The 26956-nt window shown below is 41.7% G+C and overlaps 1 protein-coding gene and 1 long non-coding RNA gene across 2 annotated transcripts in view; both read right to left on the reverse strand.

The window, feature by feature from the left end:
• The window catches only part of ctnnd2a (catenin (cadherin-associated protein), delta 2a), a 124277-nt gene that overhangs the window by 36858 nt on the left and 60463 nt on the right, over window positions 1–26956 (reverse strand). The window contains 2 exon segments of the mRNA XM_037279440.1: window positions 15681–16047; window positions 23573–23743. Coding sequence (XP_037135335.1) covers window positions 15681–16047; window positions 23573–23743 — 538 coding nt within the window.
• On the reverse strand, window positions 13143–15671 carry LOC119139076. Its single transcript, XR_005101295.1, has 2 exons — window positions 14556–15671; window positions 13143–14048 (listed from the first exon to the last, which is right to left on the reverse strand). It is a non-coding gene; the product is annotated as an uncharacterized LOC119139076 (long non-coding RNA).

Raw genomic sequence — 26956 nt, forward strand, 5'->3', positions numbered from 1 at the left:
GCGTCTTGGATTGAGTTCAAAATTCGGTCACAAGTTTTTCGGTGTGAAATTTGCATGTTCTCCGAGTGTTTTGAATACACTGATGTACACGAAATTTCTCATATGTGTGAAGTGAATTGACGTCTGGGATTGGCTTCAATTGATCCGCATGTAACACTGAACAGAATAAGAGTAAGAAATGTTGAACTCAACCATGTTTATAGCAAAGACTGGGCAGACAGCCATTTTAGTGGAGTAGACTTTAATGAATTATCCCCTAGTTATCAAATGGCAATTAAGATTTTAAACAATTATTTAAAAATGTACTTGCACAATATATAAAGATTCTATTATTATGACCGTGACATTGTAAGTCTTAACGTTGAGCTTCTTCTCTGTCGGAGTGCATGGTAGTAAATATGCAACACTGTAATTTATGACGTCCTTTTTGCCCTCGCAGTTCAATTGGCATTCATTTTCAGAGCCCACAACGCATTTGAAAAGACAGCTCCCGACAGGAAGTGTGTCTCGTTGGCCTTAATCTGATTGGACAAGGCCTGTCATTTATGGTAACTGATTGGCGGACAGGAAAGCATTGCGCATAGCAAAGCAGATGCTAATTAGAACCTGAACATCCATCTTGAGGGCACTAAAATGGAGAGAGGAATGAAAGTGGTCAGTGGCTGGAATGAGAGATTAAGAGATATTGGAGGGAGGGAAGTGAGGAAAAAGTGCCAAAAACAGTTTAGGTCATTTATAGCCACGGTGATGAGAAGTCTGCATGTTACTCCACAGAAGCTAAATAAGAGTTTGACTTTGACAAAGGAGCTAAGCTGAGCATTTTTTTTTATTTGAAGCACTGGCTAGTAAATCATGCTGGCCGTCAAATATCAAACTGCTTCCATTTCCTCTCTTTTGTCTCGGATCTTCTTAGTGCATTTAGCCACAATATTACACACACATATTCTAATATGACTCAATATAAGAAAAACATGTACCGTAATTTTCGGACTATAAGTCGCGGTTTTTTTTCATAGTTTGGGTGGGGGGGCGACTTATACTCAGGAGCGATTTATATACATATATATGGGTTTTTTTCACTTTTTTGGGCATTTTATGGCTGGTGCGACTTATACTCCGGTGCGACTTATAGTCCGAAAATTACGGTATATGGTATTTTAATACATTTACTGTCGTGGATTGCATATGAAAGATGCATGGTTCTAAGACTGTACCCTGTGGAACCTCCGAAGATGTACACATTTGAAATATTGTGGAAAAATACTTCCAAGTTCAAAACCATACAAGGTGTCATGCAACCTGTCCACAAAATTCGAAAACTTTAGAACAATTGAAGAACTACTTCATGTTTGACATTCCAACCAGTAATAGTGAGAAAAGCTTCTGTCGGAATAGTGGCTCTGATATTTCCACCTTCTATCTTTGCGTTTGCGTGACTCGGATGACTGACATTCCGCACACCAGCCACGTCTGTCACCGAGTTGGAGCTCTTTAGATGCAATAGTTTAAAACCAAGTAGCAGTACTTGGGAAATTATAGTCCCGAGTCATTTTTGCACCCTAAAATTGGTGGTGCCGTAATGATACCGGTATTTAGTGCAACCTCCAATTTGTCACTCTCCTTCCTTCACATTTGGAAAGTGACAAATGTCAGTAAGTCAGTATAAGAAAACCCACTCTTGGTAGAAATAGAAAAAAGATAGCGAAGAAAAGAGAAGGCCATGCATGAGATCAAGGAATGTGATGAAGAGCGGAGGAGTACATATTACTTCTTTTATCAAGCTCATCACGTTAGGACCAGTACACCAGATGCGACTTTCTATCCTTACAATTGTCTGCTCATCCCAGAATCCCCTTACCCTCCCACCCACACTGTCTATCTTAGTCTTCTCCTTGTTCTATATTAGATGGGTTGGGGGAAAAAAAAGACCAAGACAAGGAGAAAAAAAAAAAAATCAATAGGCTTTCTCCAAGGTTCTTCCGGTCTGGGATGGATGGCTACGGAGCATGAATGAAAGCTAACAAAGAGTCTGAGTGGCAAGAATATGAGGTGTGGAATGAAACTGGCGCCGACATCATGAAGGTTGCAGAAAAGAGGAAACCATGACAGTATGACAGCCAACATACCTTTGAAGGAAAAAAATAGGAAATCATTTAATAATGTCTGTTCTAATCATTTTGCTCACTTGAATAAGCCAATATGCAATACGCACTTATCTGGATCGCTGGAGCATCTCTTCACAACCAGCTGCAATATCTGATGGAGGATCCCATCACATTTTGCAATTTTGGATCCAGAAGCTCTTATCCGGGGACGTTGTCTCAAATAGTAGGAGTGGGATGATTGTTTCAATGTGTTATTATGGCACAGCGCTATCCATTTATTTGATGAAAGTGGCTTGAGTGAGAGTGAGTAATGTGTGTTATGATTCCACGGGAAGATTTAGCTGATGACACAAAATTTGAAGCCTAATCGAATCATGCGTTAAAGCTGACATTTTCTTTTGTCATGAAGTCACATGTTTATAGTATTATTATCCCATACAATATTTGCTGAGCACAAATTTTCAGTCCAATTCCCCTTCGATATAGTGCAATTACTGAATGTTTATGCAGCGAATCATCAAATCGGTGAAACGTACACATTAAACTGAGGTGACCTCGAGAATTATGCACCGCTCCCAGAACGATGTAATGATGATAATGAAGGGAAAAATCTCATTGATTGTGACTTGAAATATTAAAATAGCTAATTAGGTGACCCAATTAGTGTGAGCCGCTGACGGACACCAAATAGAGGAGCAGTCGGTGTTTAGTTACCAATTCATTTAACACTTAGCCTTCCTTCTTTTATTTTATCGACTGCAAGCGATTCCTACTGACTTTTGGTAAATACTGGTCACTGGTAGACTTCCACACGAATAATAGAGATGGTTGCGACACTGAGAGGCGATACTTGAACTGCAGCCATGATCAAACACAAGTGAGCAAAATATCCAATCAAAATCCTCATCGAGTGCACTCAGCCAATCAAAGTGAGAGGGGAAGATTAAGCTGATGGAAGAATGAGAGCTTGCTGAGAAATTAGGGCTCCATTGTTTTTTTGATTTGAAAGCCCCGATGCAATCACCTCAACAAGCAGCACTCTGGCTTCTGAATGAGAAACAGTAGAGATGAGCTCGTTCCGTGCCGATAATGCTAATGAGGACGTTAAGTTGCGTGTGCGCGTGCGCGCCTAATCGACAAATTGCAGCTTTATGTCACAGGTCTAATGAAGGTTGAGCTCAGTGTGACACTACACATCCACAAGCTGCATACAACTGCAAATTATCCATAGATAGTCTGACACGTTAAAGTCAAACTGGATTCCATCTTTTTGTCCATGGATGTGTGTGCTTCTTTCTGTCTGTGTGTCTTTTGCAGGGACATGATATATATTTATATATATTTTTTTTTTCTATGACACAATGCACCTTTTTTTGGATTGTATTTCTCTATATAGCATGTAATAAGTCCCTACCCTTCGAAACACTGGTTACTTTAATATATTTAACTCAAAATGCAATGCTGTGTTCTTTTTTCTGCAGGAAAACATGCCAAAATAGCCAGGTAAAACTTCAATAGATGAATTTATGATTGCAAATGAAAACGCACAATAGAGTGAATCTGCAATAACCCAACCATGAAGCAGGAAGGGAACAGTGTATTAGAAAAGCTGGTAGCAGTGCAGTTTGAAATCACTATTTTAAATTGATAAATGTCTGACTGTCAACTAAAGTTATTCATCCATTCATCTTCTGAACCGGTTTATCCTCACGAGGGTCGCGGGCGGGCTGGAGCCTAACCCAGTAACACCCTGAACTGGTCGCCAGCCAATCGCAGGGCATTGTTTATTTTTTAAATTATTGTTTATAATGTCTTGCCAGAGTGAGGTGTATGTGACTTTTAAAAGCTGTGATTTGTGGATTTGTTGTTGAATTACACTGGATTACTCACTAATTATGGTCACATGACTCTACAAGGGGGTCATCGGGGGTAACGCAGTAATCGTCCGGCAGAGTCACAGAACAGCAACATAAATTTATTACACAATCCCAACACGTTGATTTCCTTTTCCAAGCTTATTGCCTCTCTCTCTCTCTCTCTCACTCCCACATGCGCACGCACATTCCTGTGAGCATGAATTCATGCAGTATTTACGCTCTCTCTGCTGTCAGAAAGAGGGCAGAGTGGAGGCTAAACTGAAACGCCAGAAAAAGCCCGATAAGTGGAGGCCAAGGTGACAACCTGCCTCCTAATAGAGAGAGATTGTAAATCCAAATGTTTTGACTTGAGTGCATGATCAGAACACACAAAATATGCATCCGCACTCCCCTGTAGCCTCTATTTATAAAAACATTGGGTGCTGTGTGAGTGTTAATAATTTGGCAGGTGCGTGAACTAAAGATAAAAATAGTGACATGACGCAAAAGAGACGGAAATCTCATAAAGGAGTGTGTGGCTAGTGCACCTGCTCCACTCATTAGTTTACACTCGAGCAATAAGACAGCAAATTGGAAAGTGCAGCAACGTTTGCTCAAAGATTTACACGATGACGACAACATGATGGAAATGGCGCGGGTGATGACGACATGTCACATAAGCGGCCATGATGAATTGGAAAGACACAAATGAATAATTTACACATGCTCTGACAATTACAAGCAAAGATTGATGGTGGTCCAGTGCCCAACATTAAAGGAGCTCCTAACTGATTTTCATAACAATGCACACGACATATGAAAAAAAAATGACCTCAACTCTTAAGACTACTTCCATCACATTTCTATCCATGTTAACAATAAGCAGCATCTTACGATGGATTTGCAAATTCCACAAAACGCCCTGATGATTCAATATATTCACTTCGTCTCATTGAACACGTCTGTTATTCAGTATGGCCAGTACTCCGATCCAGAGGCGAGAGCAGGGAAGAAAAGATGAAGGCAGGGACACAAGCATTTGTTTTCATCCCAAGGTCAACCAGACACATCCCCACACAGGCACACAAATAGATAGGCCACTTCAAAAAAGGAAAATGACTACAATGGGCAATTTACCCAGAACAGGCAGGGGCGATGGCCAAGCCACAGCTGCACATACACACGCACACACTTGTGCACCCTCATTCACGCATACAGCTGTAGCTGTGCCTCAGGGCCAAGGTTCTGGCAAAGCATCATTACCCTTCCCTGGAGGTGATACCATATCCCAGCATGCATTTCTCATGAGGAGTGGAAATTACCCATGGGCCATGCTGAGAGGCAAAAGACTGTGTCCTCTCCTCTGAATGTCTCCTTGATTCCTTTCTCTTTAAATCATTCCATCACTGTGGGGTTGTCATCAAAGAATGTTTACTGTCCCATCCTCTAAACACAAAACTTTCTCAAAGACACATTTTTGGCTACCTCTTGACTGATTGGATATAGATTGATACGATTCATTAAATAGTAGGGGTGTAACGATTCATCGATACACATCGATTAATCGATATAATGCTCTACGATTTGTCGGCATCGATGCTAAACGTGAACATCGATCTATATCGCCCGTTTTTGACCTCGGACATTAGACGCGACTTTATTTTGAAATCCAGTTCATTGTTGCTTGCTTCCTCTTTCCGGGAGCAGTGCGCGGCGTGTTGTGTTGTGAGCAGAGCAGGCACGTGAAAGGGGAGCCGACAACTACGCGGCTCCTGGGCTGGTGCTATGGCTAGTGTCCAAGAAGACGAGGAAATTCGCTCCCCTTTGGGCTTCAAGTCATTCGTTTGGAAGCACTTTGTAATTTCCTAAATAAAGAGTTTGCAGTACCTTGTTGATTTTGCGTATGAATTGTTATAAATCAGGATATTGTTCTATATCGATCGTAGAGCACTATATCGCGATGTATCGTGAATGAATCACAGCAGGCTTTAAGATATCGGCAAATATCGTATCGTGATTCTTTGTATCGATATGATATCGTATCGTTACAAAACCCGCGATTTACACCCCTAGTTTGTAACCCTAACCTTGATTTAAAACCCTAGTCGGAAACCCTAACCCTAGCTTGAAACCCTAATTAGCAATGGCAAAACTCCTTGGAAACCCTGGTCGGAAACCCTAACCCTAGTTTTGAAAGCCTAGTTAGAAACCCTAATCTTAGAAACCCTAAAAGTAGTTTGAAACCCTCGTTGGAAACCCTAACCTTAGCTTTAAAACCTAGTTTGTAACCCTAAGCTTGGTTTAAAACCCTAGTCGGAAACCCTACCCCTTGTTTGAAACTTTAATTAGCGATGGCAAAACTCCATGGAAACCCTGGTCGGAAACCCTAACCCTCGTTTTGAAAGCCTAGTTAGAAACCCTAATCTTAGAAACTCTAAAAGTAGTTTGAAACCCTCGTTGGAAACCCTAACCCTAGCTTTAAAACCTAGTTTGAAACCCTAACCTTGGTTTAAAACCCTAGTCGGAAACCCTGAGCCTAGTTTGAAACCCTAATTAGCGATGGCAAAACTCCTTGGAAACCCTAGTCGGAAACCCTAACCCTAGTTTTGAAAGCCTAGTTAGAAACGCTAACCCTAACCCTAACTCTAGTTTTGAAAGCCTAGTTAGTAACCCTAACCCTAATTCTAACTCTAACTCTAACTCTAACCCTAACCCTAACCCTAACCCTAACCCTAACCCTAACTCTAAGTCTAACCCTAACCCTAACCCTAACCCTAACCTTGGTTTAAGACCCTAGTCGGAAACCCTGAGCCTCGTTTGAAACCCTAATTAGCGATGGCAAAACTCCTTGGAAACCCTAGTCGGAAACCCTAACCCTAGTTTTGAAAGCCTAGTTAGAAACCCTAACCCTAACCCTAACTCTAGTTTTGAAAGCCTAGTTAGTAACCCTAACCCTAACTCTAACTCTAACTCTAACCCTAACCCTAGTTTTGAAAGCCTAGTTACAAACCCTAACCCCAACCCTAATCCTAACCCTAACCCTAACTTTGGAAACCCTAGTCGAAAACCCTAACCCTCGTTTTGAAAGCCTAGTTAGAAACCCTAATCTTAGAAACCCTAAAAGTAGTTTGAAACCCTCGTTGGAAACCCTAACCCTAGCTTTAAAACCTAGTTTGAAACCCTAACCTTGGTTTAAAACCCTAGTCGGAAACCCTGAGCCTAGTTTGAAACCCTAATTAGCGATGGCAAAACTCCTTGGAAACCCTAGTCGGAAACCCTAACCCTAGTTTTGAAAGCCTAGTTAGAAACCCTAACCCTAACCCTAACTCTAGTTTTGAAAGCCTAGTTAGTAACCCTAACCCTAACCCTAACCCTAACTCTAACTCTAACCCTAACCCTAACCCTAACCCTAACTCTAACTCTAACTCTAACACTAACCCTAACCCTAACTCTAACCCTAACCCTAACCCTAGTTTTGAAAGCCTAGTTAGAAACCCTAACCCCAACCCTAATCCTAACCCTAACCCTAACTTTGGAAACCCAAGTCGAAAACCCTAACCCTCGTTTTGAAAGCCTAGTTAGAAACCCTAATCTTAGAAACCTTAAAAGTAGTTTGAAACCCTCGTTGGAAACCCTAACCCTAGCTTTAAAACCTAGTTTGAAACCCTAACCTTGGTTTAAAACCCTAGTCGGAAACCCTGAGCCTAGTTTGAAACCCTAATTAGCGATGGCAAAACTCCTTGGAAACCCTAGTCGGAAACCCTAACCCTAGTTTTGAAAGCCTAGTTAGAAACCCTAACCCTAACCCTAACTCTAGTTTTGAAAGCCTAGTTAGTAACCCTAACGCTAATGCTAACTCTAACTCTAACTCTAACTCTAACCCTAACCCTAACCCTAACTCTAACTCTAACTCTAACCCTAACCCTAGTTTTGAAAGCCTAGTTAGAAACCCTAACCCCAACCCTAATCCTAACCCTAACTTTGGAAACCCTAGTCGAAAACCCTAACCCTAGTTTTGAAAGCCTAGTTAGAAACCCTAATCTTAGAAACCCTAAAAGTAGTTTGAAAGCCTCGTTGGAAACCTTGAGCCTAGCTTTAAAACCTAGTTTGTAACCCTAACCTTGGTTTAAAACCCTAGTCGGAAACCCTGAGCCTAGTTTGAAACCCTAATTAGCGATGGCAAAACTCCTTGGAAACCCTAGTCGGAAACCCTAACCCTAGTTTTGAAAGCCTAGTTAGAAACCCTAACCCTAACCCTAACTCTAGTTTTGAAAGCCTAGTTAGTAACCCTAACCCTAACCCTAACTCTAACTCTAACCCTAACCCTAACTCTAACCCTAACCCTAGTTTTGAAAGCCTAGTTAGAAACCCTAACCCTAACCCTAACTCTAGTTTTGAAAGCCTAGTTAGTAACCCTAACCCTAACCCTAACCCTAACCCTAACTCTAACTCTAACTCTAACCCTAACCCTAGTTTTGAAAGCCTAGTTAGAAACCCTAACCCCAACCCTAATCCTAACCCTAACCCTAACTTTGGAAACCCTAGTCGAAAACCCTAACCCTCGTTTTGAAAGCCTAGTTAGAAACCCTAATCTTAGAAACCCTAAAAGTAGTTTGAAACCCTCGTTGGAAACCCTAACCCTAGCTTTAAAACCTAGTTTGAAACCCTAACCTTGGTTTAAAACCCTAGTCGGAAACCCTGAGCCTAGTTTGAAACCCTAATTAGCGATGGCAAAACTCCTTGGAAACCCTAGTCGGAAACCCTAACCCTAGTTTTGAAAGCCTAGTTAGAAACCCTAACCCTAACCCTAACTCTAGTTTTGAAAGCCTAGTTAGTAACCCTAACCCTAACCCTAACCCTAACTCTAACTCTAACCCTAACCCTAACCCTAACCCTAGTTTTGAAAGCCTAGTTAGAAACCCTAACCCTAACCCTAACTCTAGTTTTGAAAGCCTAGTTAGTAACCCTAACCCTAACCCTAACTCTAACTCTAACTCTAACTCTAACTCTAACTCTAACCCTAACCCTAACCCTAACTCTAACTCTAACTCTAACTCTAACTCTAACTCTAACCCTAACCCTAACCCTAACCCTAACCCTAACTCTAACTCTAACTCTAACTCTAACCCTAACCCTAACCCTAACTCTAACCCTAACCCTAGTTTTGAAAGCCTAGTTAGAAACCCTAACCCCAACCCTAATCCTAACCCTAACCCTAACTTTGGAAACCCAAATCGAAAACCCTAACCCTCGTTTTGAAAGCCTAGTTAGAAACCCTAATCTTAGAAACCTTAAAAGTAGTTTGAAACCCTCGTTGGAAACCCTAACCCTAGCTTTAAAACCTAGTTTGAAACCCTAACCTTGGTTTAAAACCCTAGTCGGAAACCCTGAGCCTAGTTTGAAACCCTAATTAGCGATGGCAAAACTCCTTGGAAACCCTAGTCGGAAACCCTAACCCTAGTTTTGAAAGCCTAGTTAGAAACCCTAACCCTAACCCTAACTCTAGTTTTGAAAGCCTAGTTAGTAACCCTAACGCTAACGCTAACGCTAACGCTAACGCTAACGCTAACGCTAACGCTAACGCTAACGCTAACGCTAACTCTAACCCTAACCCTAACCCTAACCCTAACTAACTCTAACTCTAACTCTAACCCTAACCCTAACCCTAGTTTTGAAAGCCTAGTTAGAAACCCTAACCCCAACCCTAATCCTAACCCTAACTTTGGAAACCCTAGTCGAAAACCCTAACCCTAGTTTTGAAAGCCTAGTTAGAAACCCTAATCTTAGAAACCCTAAAAGTAGTTTGAAAGCCTCGTTGGAAACCTTGAGCCTAGCTTTAAAACCTAGTTTGTAACCCTAACCTTGGTTTAAAACCCTAGTCGGAAACCCTAACCCTAGTTTGAAACCCTAAATAGCAATGGCAAAACTCCTTGGAAACCCTGGTCGGAAACCCTAACCCTCGTTTTGAAAGCCTAGTTAGAAACCCTAATCTTAGAAACTCTAAAAGTAGTTTGAAACCCTCGTTGGAAACCCTAACCCTAGCTTTAAAACCTAGTTTGAAACCCTAACCTTGGTTTAAAACCCTAGTCGGAAACCCTGAGCCTAGTTTGAAACCCTAATTAGCGATGGCAAAACTCCTTGGAAACCCTAGTCGGAAACCCTAACCCTAGTTTTGAAAGCCTAGTTAGAAACCCTAGTCGGAAACCCTAACCCTAGTTTTGAAAGCCTAGTTAGAAACCCTAACCCTAACCCTAACTCTAGTTTTGAAAGCCTAGTTAGTAACCCTAACGCTAACCCTAACCCTAACCCTAACCCTAACCCTAACCCTAACTCTAACTCTAACCCTAACCCTAGTTTTGAAAGCCTAGTTAGAAACCCTAACCCCAACCCTAATCCTAACCCTAACCCTAACTTTGGAAACCCTAGTCGAAAACCCTAACCCTCGTTTTGAAAGCCTAGTTAGAAACCCTAATCTTAGAAACCCTAAAAGTAGTTTGAAACCCTCGTTGGAAACCCTAACCCTAGCTTTAAAACCTAGTTTGAAACCCTAACCTTGGTTTAAAACCCTAGTCGGAAACCCTGAGCCTAGTTTGAAACCCTAATTAGCGATGGCAAAACTCCTTGGAAACCCTAGTCGGAAACCCTAACCCTAGTTTTGAAAGTTAGAAACCCTAACCCTAACTCTAGTTTTGAAAGCCTAGTTAGTAACCCTAACCCTAACCCTAACTCTAACTCTAACTCTAACTCTAACTCTAACTCTAACTCTAACTCTAACTCTAACTCTAACCCTAACCCTAGTTTTGAAAGCCTAGTTAGAAACCCTAACCCCAACCCTAATCCTAACCCTAACTTTGGAAACCCTAGTCGAAAACCCTAACCCTCGTTTTGAAAGCCTAGTTAGAAACCCTAATCTTAGAAACCCTAAAAGTAGTTTGAAACCCTCGTTGGAAACCCTAACCCTAGCTTTAAAACCTAGTTTGAAACCCTAACCTTGGTTTAAAACCCTAGTCGGAAACCCTGAGCCTAGTTTGAAACCCTAATTAGCGATGGCAAAACTCCTTGGAAACCCTAGTCGGAAACCCTAACCCTAGTTTTGAAAGCCTAGTTAGAAACCCTAACCCTAACCCTAACCCTAACCCTAACCCTAACCCTAACCCTAACGCTAACGCTAACGCTAACGCTAACGCTAACGCTAACTCTAACTCTAACTCTAACCCTAACCCTAACCCTAACCCTAACTCTAACTCTAACTCTAACCCTAACCCTAGTTTTGAAAGCCTAGTTAGAAACCCTAACCCCAACCCTAATCCTAACCCTAACTTTGGAAACCCTAGTCGAAAACCCTAACCCTAGTTTTGAAAGCCTAGTTAGAAACCCTAATCTTAGAAACCCTAAAAGTAGTTTGAAAGCCTCGTTGGAAACCTTGAGCCTAGCTTTAAAACCTAGTTTGTAACCCTAACCTTGGTTTAAAACCCTAGTCGGAAACCCTAACCCTAGTTTGAAACCCTAATTAGCAATGGCAAAACTCCTTGGAAACCCTGGTCGGAAACCCTAACCCTAGTTTTGAAAGCCTAGTTAGAAACCCTATTCTTAGAAACCCTAAAAGTAGTTTGAAACTAGGGGTGTAACGATTCATCGATACACATCGATTAATCGATATAATGCTCTACGATTTGTCGGCATCGATGCTAAACGTAAACATCGATCTATATCGCCCGTTTTTGACCTCGGACATTAGACGCGACTTTATTTTGAAATCCAGTTCATTGTTGCTTGCTTCCTCTTTCCGGGAGCAGTGCGCGGCGTGTTGTGTTGTGAGCAGAGCAGGCACGTGAAAGGGGAGCCGACAACTACGCGGCTCCTGGGCTGATGCTATGGCTAGTGTCCAAGAAGACGAGGAAATTCGCTCCCCTTTGGGCTTCAAGTCATTCGTTTGGAAGCACTTTGTAATTTCCTAAATAAAGAGTTTGCAGTACCTTGTTGATTTTGCGTATGAATTGTTATAAATCAGGATATTGTTCTATATCGATCGTAGAGCACTATATCGCGCTGTATCGTGAATGAATCACAGCAGGCTTTAAGATATCGGCAAATATCGTATCGTGATTCTTTGTATCGATATGATATCGTATCGTTACAAAACCCGCGATTTACACCCCTATTAAATAGCATCCACCATATAGCAGGGATGGGCAACTACTACTATTACTGAATATCAGAATGTGTGTTGCTGTCCATGGTACTGAAACTACTTTTGGCCACCTCTTTACTGATTGGATATAGATTGATACTATTCATGAAATAGCATCTACCGTATAGCAGGGATGGGCAACAACTACTACTACTACTACTGAATATCAGCATGGGGGTTGCTGTCCGTGGTTCTGAAACTACTTTTGGCCACCTCACCTCTTTACTGATTGGATATAGATTGATACTATTCATTAAATGGCATCTACTGTGTCGCAGGGATGGTCAACTTCTACTACTACTGAATATCAGAATGCGTGTTGCTGTCCATGGTGCTGAGACTACCTTTGCCCACCTCTTGACTGATTGGATATAGATTGATACTATTCATTAAATGGCATCTACTGTATCGCAGGGATGGACAACTACTACTACTACTGCATATCAGAATGTATGTTGCTGTCCATGGTGCTGAAACCGCTTAAACCAAGCAGACCACACAGTTAAAAAGTCAAATAAAAACACCAACAAATTATGAATGTATTAATTGACATGACATTCCAGACATTCCACTTCAGTATAAGTGCTATTTAAATACACAGCCTCTTAAAACACAGCCAACAGTTACTATTGCATATTTTCCCATTACTTCTGCTGCAGTAAGATCAGTGCACAAACTATGAAAAGCACTTAAATAGAGAACAGAAAATGTGGCTGGTAGCCAGTAGCCACAAATGTTTATTATGTGCAAAGAAATCTCCCTGCACTTGAGACAATAGTAATCCCCAGGTGTGGTGTAGTAAACAGCAGTGGCAGGTTCTTTCACTTAAGAGGCTGTGGAATCCCCAGTTTGCATATAATCCTGTGGTCCAGAACCTCTCACACATACAAACACAGTGTGCACTTAGTTTACCGCTGCCTTCATTTCCATCTAGCGCATCTGTCCCATCTGTAGACTCACACATAAACAAAAAAAACTACACTAGTGCACATGTAACAGCAACAATGTGCTCAATTCAGCTTTTCGAAAACACATAAACCACAATAGAAAACGCTTACTGATGCTGCAGCGCCATCAACAGAGTGGTTGGCTTGTGCTATTCTCCTTGTCATAGTTAAACAGATTTTATAGTACACTAGAGCAGGCTAAAAAGGGTGTCACTGTGGCAGCCTGCGGGTTGGCATGGGCGACTTTCCCATCAAAATAAAGTATGGGCAGAAGTGGCGGCCATGTTAGCAAGGAAGAGAGTGCCTTCAATTGTAATGGAGCAGAGCTGTTAGCAAAGCATCTACCGTAGGCACACAACTAAAAAAGAAAAAGAACATGTTTCAACTTGGATGGATGGATGGATAGAGCATTTTCATACTACTTACAAAGAAATTCCAGATGTAGCCCCATATGTGGTGGTAGCTTTACACAGTATGTTACTGCCGAACCCTTAAAAAGTGTCACCTAATAAAAACATCAACGGAAAGTCACGTCTGTGTTCTCCCGGTAGCACACTGTGGGGCTTATTGGCTCTTGTATAAGGGTGAAGTCAAGCAAACACATGGGAGAAACAATATACGGCAGCCTTGTTTTTGATCACTGCGTTGCGTCTTCCATTTGCCTTCCCATCAATCGGCATCTCTCTAGGCCAAACTTGCCTCTTCAAGACGTTAGTAACACACTTGTGCTTCTCTTGAGCTCTTAAGCTTTGTTACAATAACCATCCACACCCACCGCTTCCACCTTCGTGGTCCCTAATTCCCACTCTCCCTGAGCTAATGTTCCTCTCCCCCTTGTTCTTCCTCACACACCCCACCCACAATGCCTCACTACTTGTTTCTTCTTCCTTCCATCTTCTTAATCAAAGTCTTCTCTGTATTTTCCTTCCTTAGCAATTTGTTGTGTGCCCTTATTATTGGTGCTTCACTCCCCTCCCTGAAGGACATTTACACCTCCCATCTCACCCGCAAGGCGACCACGATTGTGAGTGATGTGAGTCACCCCGCTCACTCTTTGTTTGATCTTCTGCCCTCTGGGAAGAGGTACAGGAGCCTGCGCTCCCTCCCGCACCACCAGACTCACCAACAGCTTCGTACTCCAGGCTGTTAGGATCCTGAACTCTCTCCCCCCTTCTGCGGAGCGTCCTGTACTTTTGCGCTCTATTCTGACTGTCTGCTGTATGCACACTTGCTCCATTTTAGCTCCTCTTATTTATTATGTTATTTGTTTATTTATTATTTATTCATCACTCTTATTTATTCATAGTTTGTGCCTTCTTGTTTTTATTTTTTTGTGTTGTTTACTTGTATGTGTATTGTGTACTATGTCTTGTCACCGTGGGATAGTGGGAACGTCATTTCGATTTCTTTGTGTGTCTTGGCATGTGAAGAAATTGACAATAAAGCAGACTTTGACTTTACTTCTTATAGCGCTTTAAGGAGACCGCACACAACAAACAATCCAGGCAACCACTCATCTAAATTATAAAAGCGCTACTCTACTAAGCAATGACTGTATGCACATTGATCCACTTTCCCTCTTCACCAAATCCCTCTTCCTTTTGCTGCTTTATCCCCTCCTCTCACACTTTGCTTATCTAACGCCTCTTCTTCCTGCTTCATCTTCACCCGTTTCCTACTTCCTTTATCCTTCCTCCCCTTATCTACTTAATCTACCACCTTCCTTTACTCCCATCATCTATCAGGGCTTTGGGAGTTTGGTGTCCTCACTTCTACTCTGCAGCTGTCATGGCACCCGTAACAGTGTTGACAGCAGTCACATACACACACCCTCACTTTAAAAAAAAAAAAAAAATGTTACGCCGATTACATTGATTGTATGTACACGCATTGGTGCACATGCAAAAATAGCCCCTGCCTTCACTCAAGGCATTACTCGAGTCTAAATTGCTCCTAACTCATTTAGCACTCCATGCAAGCTCAGCTAGATCCAATTATTGGAAAAGAAAGACTGGAGTTGGAGTAGGCAGTCAGTTAACCTCGTGGCACAGAGAAATGTAACACGTTCTGTAGTTACAATTCAATTAGATTAAGCAGAGCGAGAGATTGTAATGGCTTGACAAAAAGCACAACTGGAGAATTTCAAGCCAATTTTGTGCAGCGCAGGTAAACTTACACACTGGTGTCAAAACTAAATGCATGACCAGTATTTCCTTCTGAATCACAATAAAGGTGCCTAAGATCCTTTGATCAGATTCTTGAGATGATTTTTTATCATCTTACATTCATAACCCAAGGTTATTGACACTTGGCTCATCAAGACAGGATAACCTGATCAGCTTTCCTCTTATCGGTTATTGACACTTGGCTCATCAAGACAAGACGACCCGAGCAGCTTTCCTCTTCAGTGTGCTCTGCGTCGTCACTCATCGATATTTCCTCGGATATTTCCCCAAGGCGTATTCCGAGAAATATAAATCTATGTTTACCTGAGATTTCCGAATGCATCAATCCAATCCAATCCAATCCAATTTCAAATATTGTAGTGCGTGACACATTTCACTGTGAAAGAAAATCTTACCTGGGGTCTTTTTGAATGGAGTCAACGGAAGGTGAGCGCTGCAAGGTCCCTTCCGGCGGCAAGGCCGGCCCAGATTTGCTGTAAGGTGATTCCACCACCGAGGGGCAGTACTGCAGGGTGCGGTAAGGGTCGGCCACGTAGGGGTCCGAGCCGTACATGTCCCCTCCTCCCCCGCTTGTTGTGTAGCCCGGTCCCACCGTGGCATAGTTGTTGGTCCCGCCACGGCTGTAGTTTCCCGTTCCGGTGCCGTGACTCCCTGTTCGCTGCAAAGGGGTGGAGTCGACACCAGGGGAGGAGGGAGCTATGGCGGGAAAGTAGGGACAAAGGACATAACTTAGGACATGCTCATGGAGACGGTGGGAGAAGTCTACATGGACAGTCGGTGAGATGGAGAGCAAAGTAGAAGAGAGCAAAGGATAGGGACAAACAGGCATGTCTCCATATGGATTGATAAATATTGGCCACATGCCCAGGATTAACAACAAGACCAATGTTTACCGCGGGGATTGGAGAGAGGGAGAGAGACAGGGAATGACAAATATTGTGCAAAAATCATTTAAACAACTGCTACGAAGAATTGCACTCACATTTCAAGACGTTTTCAGGAACATTTTTAAATAGATAATAAACCCCACTTGAAAACTGGCACTGTTTCCTTCTTGTTATGTAGCAGGAGAACAACTGGATAAACTTTTATACGCCCAAATAATGAGACATCTGCTCGCGAGCGGTAACGACTGAAAAGCATAAAAACCAAATGCAAAAACACCAAGCTTTATGTGCTTAGCCAGAGATGGGAATTGAATGGGGAATTGCTTGGTGATGTAAGCATTCTGCTGGGCCACTGGAGCTGTCACCTTCCTTTGCTCCTGTGTGGGAGCAAAGCAGTGGCGATATATCAAGGTGTTAATGTGAGTCTGGGGGCCTTGTTTCTCTGGCTGTAAAAACACTCGGAGAAATAGCGAGTGCATGTGTGTGGCCGTGTCTGTGTGTGTGTGTCTGTGTGTGTGTGTGTGTGTGTGTGTGTGTGTGTGTGTGAAGGCTGATCCATCTCATTTGTCATTAGAAGCAAGGTAGACAACAAGAAAAAAAAACACACACAAATGTGCACACATGCAAAGGGACACTTAAATGCGATCTTCAAAGACTATGCGATAAATCACAAAGGGGATCAATGAGAGGGTCGTGATTGACTGGAGCTTTAACACAATCCAATCAGACTCCTATTAAAGGAGGATTAGCCTTTAAAAATTGAACTTGAATTAGAAATCAGTCAACGCGGCAGACGTGAATAAACAATTCCTGATCACACCTGTTCATTGTAAAGTGATCTGTCATGTATTGAAAATTCAGATTCATTCCAGTGAATTTTGTATTTGGTGTCTTAAAGAAGGAGACATTTGTAAAATAATATGAATGAAACATAATGATATATCAATTGTGATGATGTTTTCACCGACAATTTGTAATACATCGGTTCAAATAACGTTTGAAACCAGATCATAAAAGACTATTGTGAAGAAAAGTCAAGAACAAAGGCAGCTTCAGCAGAACTAATGAAGCGGAACACAAACAAGTGCAGGACACAAGATTGTTGAGTGACCACCTGTCAGTTGACTGGAAGGTTATTTGCTGGAAAACATCCGACATACCGGAACTCATCGGCTAAGAAACTGGTGTAATTAGTTACTTGCAGCTTTTCCCTTGTGGCTACGAGTCAGGCATATCTTTGAAAGAGATGTTGTCTTAAGAAGATGACGATTAAACTAGGTCACATGGTCTAGGAGCAGGACAAGATTTTTTTTTTGGGGGTGTATTTACACTTTGCGGTATTATTCGAAAGACGTTCAATTGGCTTTGACTGTGTTTATGTGTTCCAACAAGACCTCAACTGATCTTCAAATGATAAGAATTCCGGTTTTTGTTTTGTAAGTCAAAGGGCGTCGCTAACTGCAAATGACTACATCCTCAATAGAGCACAACGACAGTATTAATTTCTCTCGCATTAAAAATAAGACAGCAAGTATCAAGGGGGGGACGCAAAGCGGTGATGTACGACAACGCAATCCTAACAATATGCTTGCAGCTGCTTTGTAAAACCATCGTACATGTTGTTCCTGTCATGTCACAACATACTAAATATTAACAGCATATTTTCCGATGCAGTTGCACAACAACAAGCATGTCAGCGCCGTTTCTAATCAAGTGACCGACCGGTAAGTGTACATACTCGGCTGTCTTAAGTGTTGGCCTCAGAGTACTTTGCTTGTTAGTGCTCTCTTGAGATGTGGCACACACTTGTTCCCTGTCATCACTCCCTCTAACTCACATACTCACCTGCTTAACACATCACAGCAACCCGTAATTACTGTTTTTCGATTGCTTGTATCAGGCAAGCGGGGGAGGGAGAAAAAACACCACGTTATGCGATAAAGGTACATCAAAAATAATAAGAGTTCTTCACATCAAGTTAAAATGTGAGGAAAAAAGCAAAGAAACTATAATCATGGAGAATTTGGGGTGGGCAAACGGCCAGTGATAGCAATTCATCCAAGAAGGTTTACATTTCTAAAATCAAATAAAACCTCCGTGGGAAAGATCCAACGCTTGTAAATGAATAAATAGTTCATCGTCTATGGTCTCAAAGTCAGTTGGAAAAGTCTCCAGCTCACCGGCAACTATAATAACCAGCAGTATACTAAATGGATGAACAACTTTGATTGTTGTATAACATTTTTCATGGCTTTAATATGGCCCACTGAGGACTTAATAAACTGAAATGACAACTGATACAAAAAGAAAAGCTTGGAATGCGTTGCAGTTTAAGAAAAAGGAAAGCGGTGTGGGGATGAAACGCTTGCAGAGCAGTGGCCAACCCAGAATAAGAGAGGGTAATGAAGCAGAGTTACTCCCATCAGAAACAAATCCTGCTCTTTTCTCCCCTTTTTAAATTGTCTCAGTGATGCGTCCGTCTTCTTGAACGTCTCATTAGTAGCCGGAGCTTTAGGCTAACACCAGCAGTGTTGGAGTAAAACTGCACCTTCCAAGGGACTTGAAATAGGACAAATCTCCAAACAGGAAAAGTGATTGCTCGGGCAGGTGCAATGAAAGGAAATTAGATGACCAGCATTTTATGCCAATTCAATAGTATAGTTTCACTTTGATCTAGATGGAAATAGTTCTTTGACATGACATTTTGTGGAATACTCAATCTTCTTATTTTGTTTCCTTTTCTTCAACCTTAACAAAGCCGAGTGTGAAAGTGTCATTTGTCTTGGTAACGGTGTGTTCTGGCTGATAACTTGACCTTTGCCTGGCTAGGCCTGCCTGGAGGAAATCAGCATGGGGGGGCTTATTTAAAGATGCATACATGCTATTCCGTATATATATTAGAATGGTGTACCTTGACCTTTACAAAGAAATAATGTCTGTAAAAATGGGATGACTTTCACCGTAGAAAATAATATAAGTCGAAACCTTCACTCATACTTCAAAATGTGGAATGTTTGCTTCCCCTCACTTTGGTGTTAAGTAAACAAATAACTAGCAGATTAGCGCCATTTTTTTGGTTTTTGACACAGTGATTCCAGCACCATTAGGCAGCGAGCTTAAGCGCCAGTGAGCTTAAAAAGAGCTGCATGAAGAAGTATAAGATAGGCGGAAAGGAGTATAGAAGTTGAAGGGACTCAAACCACTTCTCAGAGCTTTTGGTATCCATCCTCCTTCTCACTTTCATCTCTGCCCGCATTTCTTTTTCCTCTACTCTGTCTATGTCACTCTATTTTCCCCTCATCGCTTTATTGCCTTTTTCTCTCCTTTCTTTCTTTCTCACCTCCCTCCAGATCCTTCCGTCTCCATCCTCGCCCCATCCATCTTACCCGCCTCATGCCTTTCAATCCCCAGCCCCTGCTCTTTTTTGAACTCCCTCTACGGTTCCTGTTTTTTTTCCCTTTATCCCGCCGTTCTCTCTTCATCATCTATTCATCCCATGTTTTTCTCGCCTTTCTTCACAATCACCCTCTGTCTCTCCATCGCGCCGCCTCTATTGTAGCAGGAGAAGACTCTGTGATCAGAGCCGAGGACATGTCCTTTCTCTCGACACGCTTCAACGCTCAGCACGATTACACAAAACCTCTCTCACTCTCTGCCCCCCCCCCCCCCCCCCCCCCCCCACACACACATTGGCTCACAACTTCTAAATATCAACGTGATTGACATGGTCTAAACATGTGTGCCCCTGGGGCATTTTTGTGTGCAGTGCATTGAGGTCATGCAGATATAACCTTGGCCACATCAGCGAAAGGTGAAGACACATAGGCCTGTGTGCACACAAACATGCACACACACACACATGCTTGGCTATGGAGGAGAGGCAGGATTACTTTCTCCCTAGTTTAAATCCCTGGGAGTAGCTCCAGGGCCAACACATAGCTCTTGATGTTCCAGAGCTAGAAGCAATGGCTGACACATACAGGCATACAGTATGGAGTGTTGCAGCTGTAGGACACTTGTCTATATGAGGCAAGTTCAATGTCCATGGAGAGGAAGGACAAAAGTGGAAGTCAGTGTTATTGTTTGTGTCTCTATGTATTGGGCTGACACCATTTATATATGAAATAGGGCATTCCAATTCATGATACCGTACTTAGATAACTGGAAGTAATCAGAAAAAATGTTTTTAAAACATTTAAATGCGAAGAAAATTAGATCCGATTATTATTATTATTTTTTTTAGACAACTGCACATAAAGAGGTCCGTGATTATCTGCAAACCATGCAGAACTCGCTGCAGTGGTGGGCCTGGAAGCAAGGATATGCATCAATGTTTGGCCAAGTTGTGCAAATACTATTACCTGGCTGCCTCAGTGGCAAGCAGACAGAGTATGAACCGTCCATTGCTGGTGATCATAGATTATTGCAAAGCATTTCTGCCTATTTTTATTAGCATTATCATAAATCATTTTTGACATTTTCCTGAAATAGAGATTCTCTACTAGATGGTATAAATAGTGCTGGAGTTTTATTTAGTGCTCTCAATGACTGGGGCAAACAATCTGGTCCAGGTTTTGTACAGGCTCTCACAGACTCTAAATAGGCTAGTCTTAGCGTCCAAGCTTTTATCACAAATCACCCAGCGAGCACACATCCAAAAACAAATATAAATACAGAAACTGATCTTTTAAGGTCGGGGGGGAAATCTATGTGAGTGCTTTTCCAGCTTGACTTTTTACTGTTATTTAAAAGACAGAGGGTCTATCAATAAACCAGCAGGATCAAGGGCCAAGCAGAAATTGATCCAAGCCAAAGGTATCTAATCACAGTTGGCCTGGAGACTGACACAACAGTGACTGGGGAGCTGCTTTGGCTAAAGGCTCCAAAGATATTGCACCATCGCCCAAATGCATTTATCAGGATGAGAAAACACTACTTAGTGCTCAACAAGATTTCGCAATACTGGAAAACCGTCAATAATGTATTCCAGAATCATATAAAATATTAAAATGCACGGTCAATACTGCATCCAATCGGGTACTTCACGATGCTTTATAAGGTTATCAAAAAATACCACAGTTCACTCCCTTGTGAATGAAAAAGAATCCATGAAAACAGCAATAGATACAATGATTTTTATGTAACCTCTTTATTATATTTAGTGTGTTTGAAAGAAAAGTTTTATTTTTCTCAAGCAGAGGCATGGTTCTCTTATGCATGGAGCCAGCTCTGATCAGGGTTACTAAAATATTTCCGTGTGCACACCATCCCTTTTTTGTTACCGTTCTTGCTCTCCAGGAAGGAAATCATTCTCTCCATTTAAGAGGTGCCATTAAATGTTCCTGCCTTCTGGCTAGAAGAAGCCAAATAAATGCACCATTTCCCTCCCAACTGTCTCCATCTTTATCACCCTCCTGTCCTCCTCCTTCCTCTGAAGATGAGCTCGTCCTTGCTCTCAACTCTCTTGCCTTAAAATGTTGTCAAATTGGATTCACTGGATTCTTTTGAATACCGTTTTTGGATTAAGAAGAACAGTCAAATGATTGATTTTCATACAGAGGGGCTAATGAGATCTGTAAGACAACAAAAGGGATGTGAACGGCGGGAGCTTCCTGACTGCGCTGCTTGAAATCAAGGAAAACCCACCTTGCATGGAACGGCAAGCAACAAAGGCAACCCACATTCAAAATCAATTTGTATCATGTTAATGTAGCAAGCTGAGCAATAGGTCTTATGTTACACTGTTTGAGAGAGAAAAAGACAAAAGGGGAGAGCACGCCATAAACCATACTGATATCGCAACAAAGGAAACCATATGTGAAAGCAAAAGACGTTTCTATGTGGGAATAATCTCTTGAAATAGGCCACATTAACCTGCGCTCCTCTGGGGCCTTGGCCTGGTTTAATCCACGAGCGAACACTGAAACAATGCCCACACACATACAATGATAGATTTGTGTGAAAGAGAAGAAAGAGCATCCGAGGAAAGCTAAAGTTGGTCAGTAATCTCCTTGCTTTGAAAACAGAACAGAACATGATAGGGACGAGTATTCGGTTCACCTATCAAATCCAGTGGGTGCCATGATCAAGTACCTAGAGCACATCACCAAGAATGATAACAAATATGAGAGCCCACATTTCTTGAATAAATGCCATCCACCATGCAGGGTTCCCAAGAATGCAACTTGGACAATTATTGACGGAATAGGGCTAAATTAGCCCTCTTTTCTTCCCATCATGAGTGATAATTTGTCGACTGAATCCTTGCAGCTTAATCATGTGAGTCTGCCATTGCCAAGAAATGGCAATGGCACATAATTAATGACTTAGTCGTCACTGTATCAGCACGGCTCTTTTATCAGTTCATTATGTGCAGTCGCTTATGTAATACAAATCCAATTTTGATGTTCTTATAGTCACGGAACATGCAATATTAAATTGTTCTCTTCTTAACTATGCTTTAGGCTTTGTTGTTTATCTACCAGCTAATGTATTTGAGTTTAAATTGAGTATGGAAACAATTGTTAGGCTGGGAAATTTTGGAGAGGCGTCTTATGAAGCTCAAGGGTTGTAATTAAAAGCACAGGCTCCTATTGATTTTTTTGGGCGTCTGTGCAAATTTCCTTTGTGTGTTTTCTTACAATCATGCACTTATTGAATTAAAAGGCTTCTGAGGAAGAAAGTTCTATCGCTGCGAGACTGTCGTGAGAAGAGGAGCACACCCGATGAGCCATTAATGTTGAAGTGTACCTAGAAAGCAGGGCTATGTGCTTCAAGGTAATTCTCATCTCCACTTGGAGTGAGTGAAACTGATCAACTTCAATGCCGGTCTGGAGTGCCATATTTATTACCATGGTTCTGACCCATATGCTAATGATAGCTATTAAGGCTAGGCTGGCTAATGACATCAAGGGAGCTGTGAACATGGCGGAACCGACTTGGGTGTTTTCATGTGGGTATGATAATGTTAATGGGATTAACACAGCGTACCTAAACCCGCACTGAGATAAGCGCAGTGAGGCCCTATTAAAAATACATTGGCAACAATGGAGTTACAAAGGGAAGCTGAGGGAATGAAGACGTCTTAGAGTGAACGTGAGCTCGATCGTACGACGGAGTGTCGCTCCATCCCATTGAAAACGACTACGTCAAATAAAAACTCTCTGACACTGTCAACAATGAGCAGTATCGTGTTTTATGGAAAGTCCATGCTGAGGAAGTTTGATTGATTATTTTACGGCATATATTATTCAAGTAAAAAAAAATCTCATAATAAACTGGGGCAGCAAGGCTGAGACATCAACATTTAATATAACAAGATGAAACAAAACCTGAACAAATTGGGATGCAAATGCACAACCTATGAAAAGTTTAAAGAGGCCAATGTAAAAACTGCCTACCAGTGTTGTTGCGGTAGGGGCCAGTGTCGGGCCCTTGGCCCTGGCTGAGGCTCCTCATGGGACCCTTGTGGTAGACGCGTTCCTCATATATGGGGTCTATATGGTGCTCTGGGGACCCCAAGGGTCGGAGGGGCTCCTGGCTATGCTGACTACTGTAGGAGCCTCGAGAGCCTGGAGTGAAGAAAGGAAAGGGAAAAGTTGAAAAGTTGTAAAATCACCCTCTATATATCAGATTGATTTTAGAGTAGAGGAAGAAAACGGATTTCAGAAGGTCCATGAAAAAATATAACTATGGGATCATCAAGACCTTGAAGACTGAAGAGGGCCTTCAAATGTATTGTTATGAAGAGTAATAAGAAAAGGCATGAATAGGTTCAAATGTATCCCTTGTACTCCAAGACCTCACCAATTTTCACCATTTACATATTGATAAGGAGGTAATCAACAGCAGGCACCACGGTAGAAATGATGGATAATGAGCAGAAGGTAATAACAAAGAAAAAGAAAGAAGACTGTCACTGCTTTTCATTCTTTGCTGTTTGTCAGCAATAAAAATAACGAGAGGCCCTGTGTTTGGCACCAGGTCCAAAATCACAGGGCGGCCAAAACATTGACAGCGGGTGTTTGTTGATTACACTGGTGAACAAGCGGAAGACAAGGTCAGACGAAAAGATCAAAATAGGAGTCAAAAAATAACTGGGAGAAAAAGAAAATCTAAATTTATATACCCTTTCACACACACACACAGACGTACATATATATATACACACACACACACGCACACAGGAGAAAGCCACGGGTGAGAGTGAATGAGAAGGAACGAGAGCAAACGATGGTCCAGTGGAGCTATCGTGTCACATTAGCTCTCAGTCGATGGCGAGTTCAATGCAGAGGAGATTCTGGCCTCTGAGGAGGAGGAGGAACAAGCCCTCTTCCATGATTTAAACCTCTAAGTATTATATCAATACATTTTGGATGATTCAGTGCCTTCGGCTTTGTACAGGTGCATGAAAGCAGTCTTGGATGAGTTTTGTGTGACGTAAATGACAATTATGTTGGTTACCAAGATTCACCCTTACCATATCTTTAACCCTGACGGAATAAGCCACTAAGGAAAAGAATCCTTTCTGCCAATAAAGCCTTCATTAAAACATTTCATTCTTGCTTTAATGAGGAGAAAAACTGCTGGCAAGATCCATATTCATCTCAATACTATTGCAATTACGGAAGGCCCACAGACAGAACCAACGTCTGTGCCTGCAAAGTGGTACTGTCGGCAATCGCATTGGTTTGAAAGATCAATTTTTGTTGTTTACATGTGTCTCGCATTAAAGACATTACATAGCACAAGATGGAGAGATATTGAACAAAGAAAGAATATATCTGTGACATCCACTGAGTTGTGCTGCAATGACAGAGACGAGAAATCAGCGGGAAGGCTGTAAAACGACCTAGATGAAGAGAGAAAGTGTCCGAATTTGCATGTTAGCAGCTAATAAAGAGTCAAGACACACCCACTTAACAGCATGACTCATCCAAGTTGGCTCCCTTCATCTTTGAAGTCTCTATCAATCGGTTTATATTTCTCGAATCATCTTTTTGTACTGACCTCTTTCTTCGAAGAGGGAAAAAGAAAAGAAGAAACAAATGGTGCCGAAAATAGCCGTCCCATGATGTTTAATTCAGGAAAATAAGAATTATAAAATGTATGAATGAACATTGGCCCCTTTGTGATTTTTGTTGTGTGGAAATAATTCAAAGCAAATATTACATTAAATTTATTTGCAGTCTATTTGGTATTCTTTTCCAATTAGTTGAGTGACACAACACACTGTTCAAAATAGCCGCGTGGAAAAATAATATATATACGACGACCAAATGACAAGAAAGTGAGGAAACAAGGGTAGTTTATTTTTTTTCAATGACTCAAGTGTATATGTACTTCCAGCAAATGTCATGGTCAGTTAATTCTGAAATAGAGCAAAGCTTTATACTTGACCATGCAAAAGGATCATAACTGTGCCTCAGGCAACATCATTCAAAGTCAACAATTGAAGTGTCGCTGCTACTACACATGAATGACTTTCTTTCCTCATCCCACTTTGCAATTTTCTATGAGTTACTAAGTCAAGATGGGAAGAATTAATCAGTGGACTATTGTCATGATTCACTCGGAGTTGATTTTTTTTTCTCTCATTTGGCTCTTCAATGTGTCCCCTAGGCAACAAAGGAGTCAAGCAATTAGAAGCACTGGAGACTGTTCCCATACTTTGCCCTGCACCGTTTCTTTATCTTTACAATTTTCTGGATTGTGGCCCGTTCTCGTATTCCACGCTGCTCCTTGTCAGATGTTTTTTTTTTTTTTTCATTGTGTTGCTTGTTTTCCCTGCTAAGTTCTGGCCTTATTCTGGTATCCCTCCTTGCTGTACTCCATTCTCATTTGTCACTTTCAGTTTCCACTATGGTGGGTCCTATTGTTCCAGCTTGTCAGTCGCGCTTTATGATTATTGCAGCTCAGTGTCCTAGTGGTAGAGTGTCCGCCCTGAGACTGGAAGGTTGTGGGTTCAAACCCCGGCCGGGTCATACCAAAGACTATAAAATGGGACCCATTGCCTCCCTGCTTGGCACTCAGCATTAAGGGTTGGAATTGGGGGGTTAGATCACCAACTGATTCCCGAGCGCGGCACCGCTGCTGCTCACTGCTCCCCTCTCCCCCAGGGGATGGATTAAAATCACACGGGGATGGGTTAAATGCAGAGGACAAATTTCACCACACCCAGGTGTGTGTGTGACGATCATTGGGACTTTAATCTTTAATCTTTAATCTTTATTAGTCTTTTATTTTTGTTGTTTGCGGAACAATGCTATACCTACTCGTCAGTAGCACTTTTATTTGTGTTTTATTGAAATAAAGACTTTCAAGCTCTAGTGCAAAGTGTAGTCTAACAGTGCAGAGCATCAGTGGCGTTTTCTTTCTTCTGGTATTTTCATAGTTCATATTTCAGTGTTTTCGCAGTTAAATGCCTTCAACGCTAATGTCATAATTACGACACACATAGATCAAATCCAACAAAATCCCATGGCATCATCTGCGCCACAACTTAGATCTGGTTTCAGCCGGTCTAAAGTTTGGTCTCGCTTTGTCACCAAATTGCCAAGTGTGCCAGTAGCGTAATAGAAAGCAAAGCAGAAAAGCCTCAAGAGCAATATATGTCTACATAATAAAAAATCATTGCTATTTTTTCCGTCCCCTGTATTAGGACAAATGGTTCCATTCCTACTTGAAATCACACCTACACCTCCCTCTTCTGAAAACAGCCTCGGTCTGATCTTTAAAATCCAATACAATCAGGAAAAACACTTGCAAACAGTTACGTTGTATTT

Source organism: Syngnathus acus, chromosome 20 (genome assembly GCF_901709675.1).
Source record: "Syngnathus acus chromosome 20, fSynAcu1.2, whole genome shotgun sequence".
Taxonomy (NCBI): domain Eukaryota; kingdom Metazoa; phylum Chordata; class Actinopteri; order Syngnathiformes; family Syngnathidae; genus Syngnathus; species Syngnathus acus.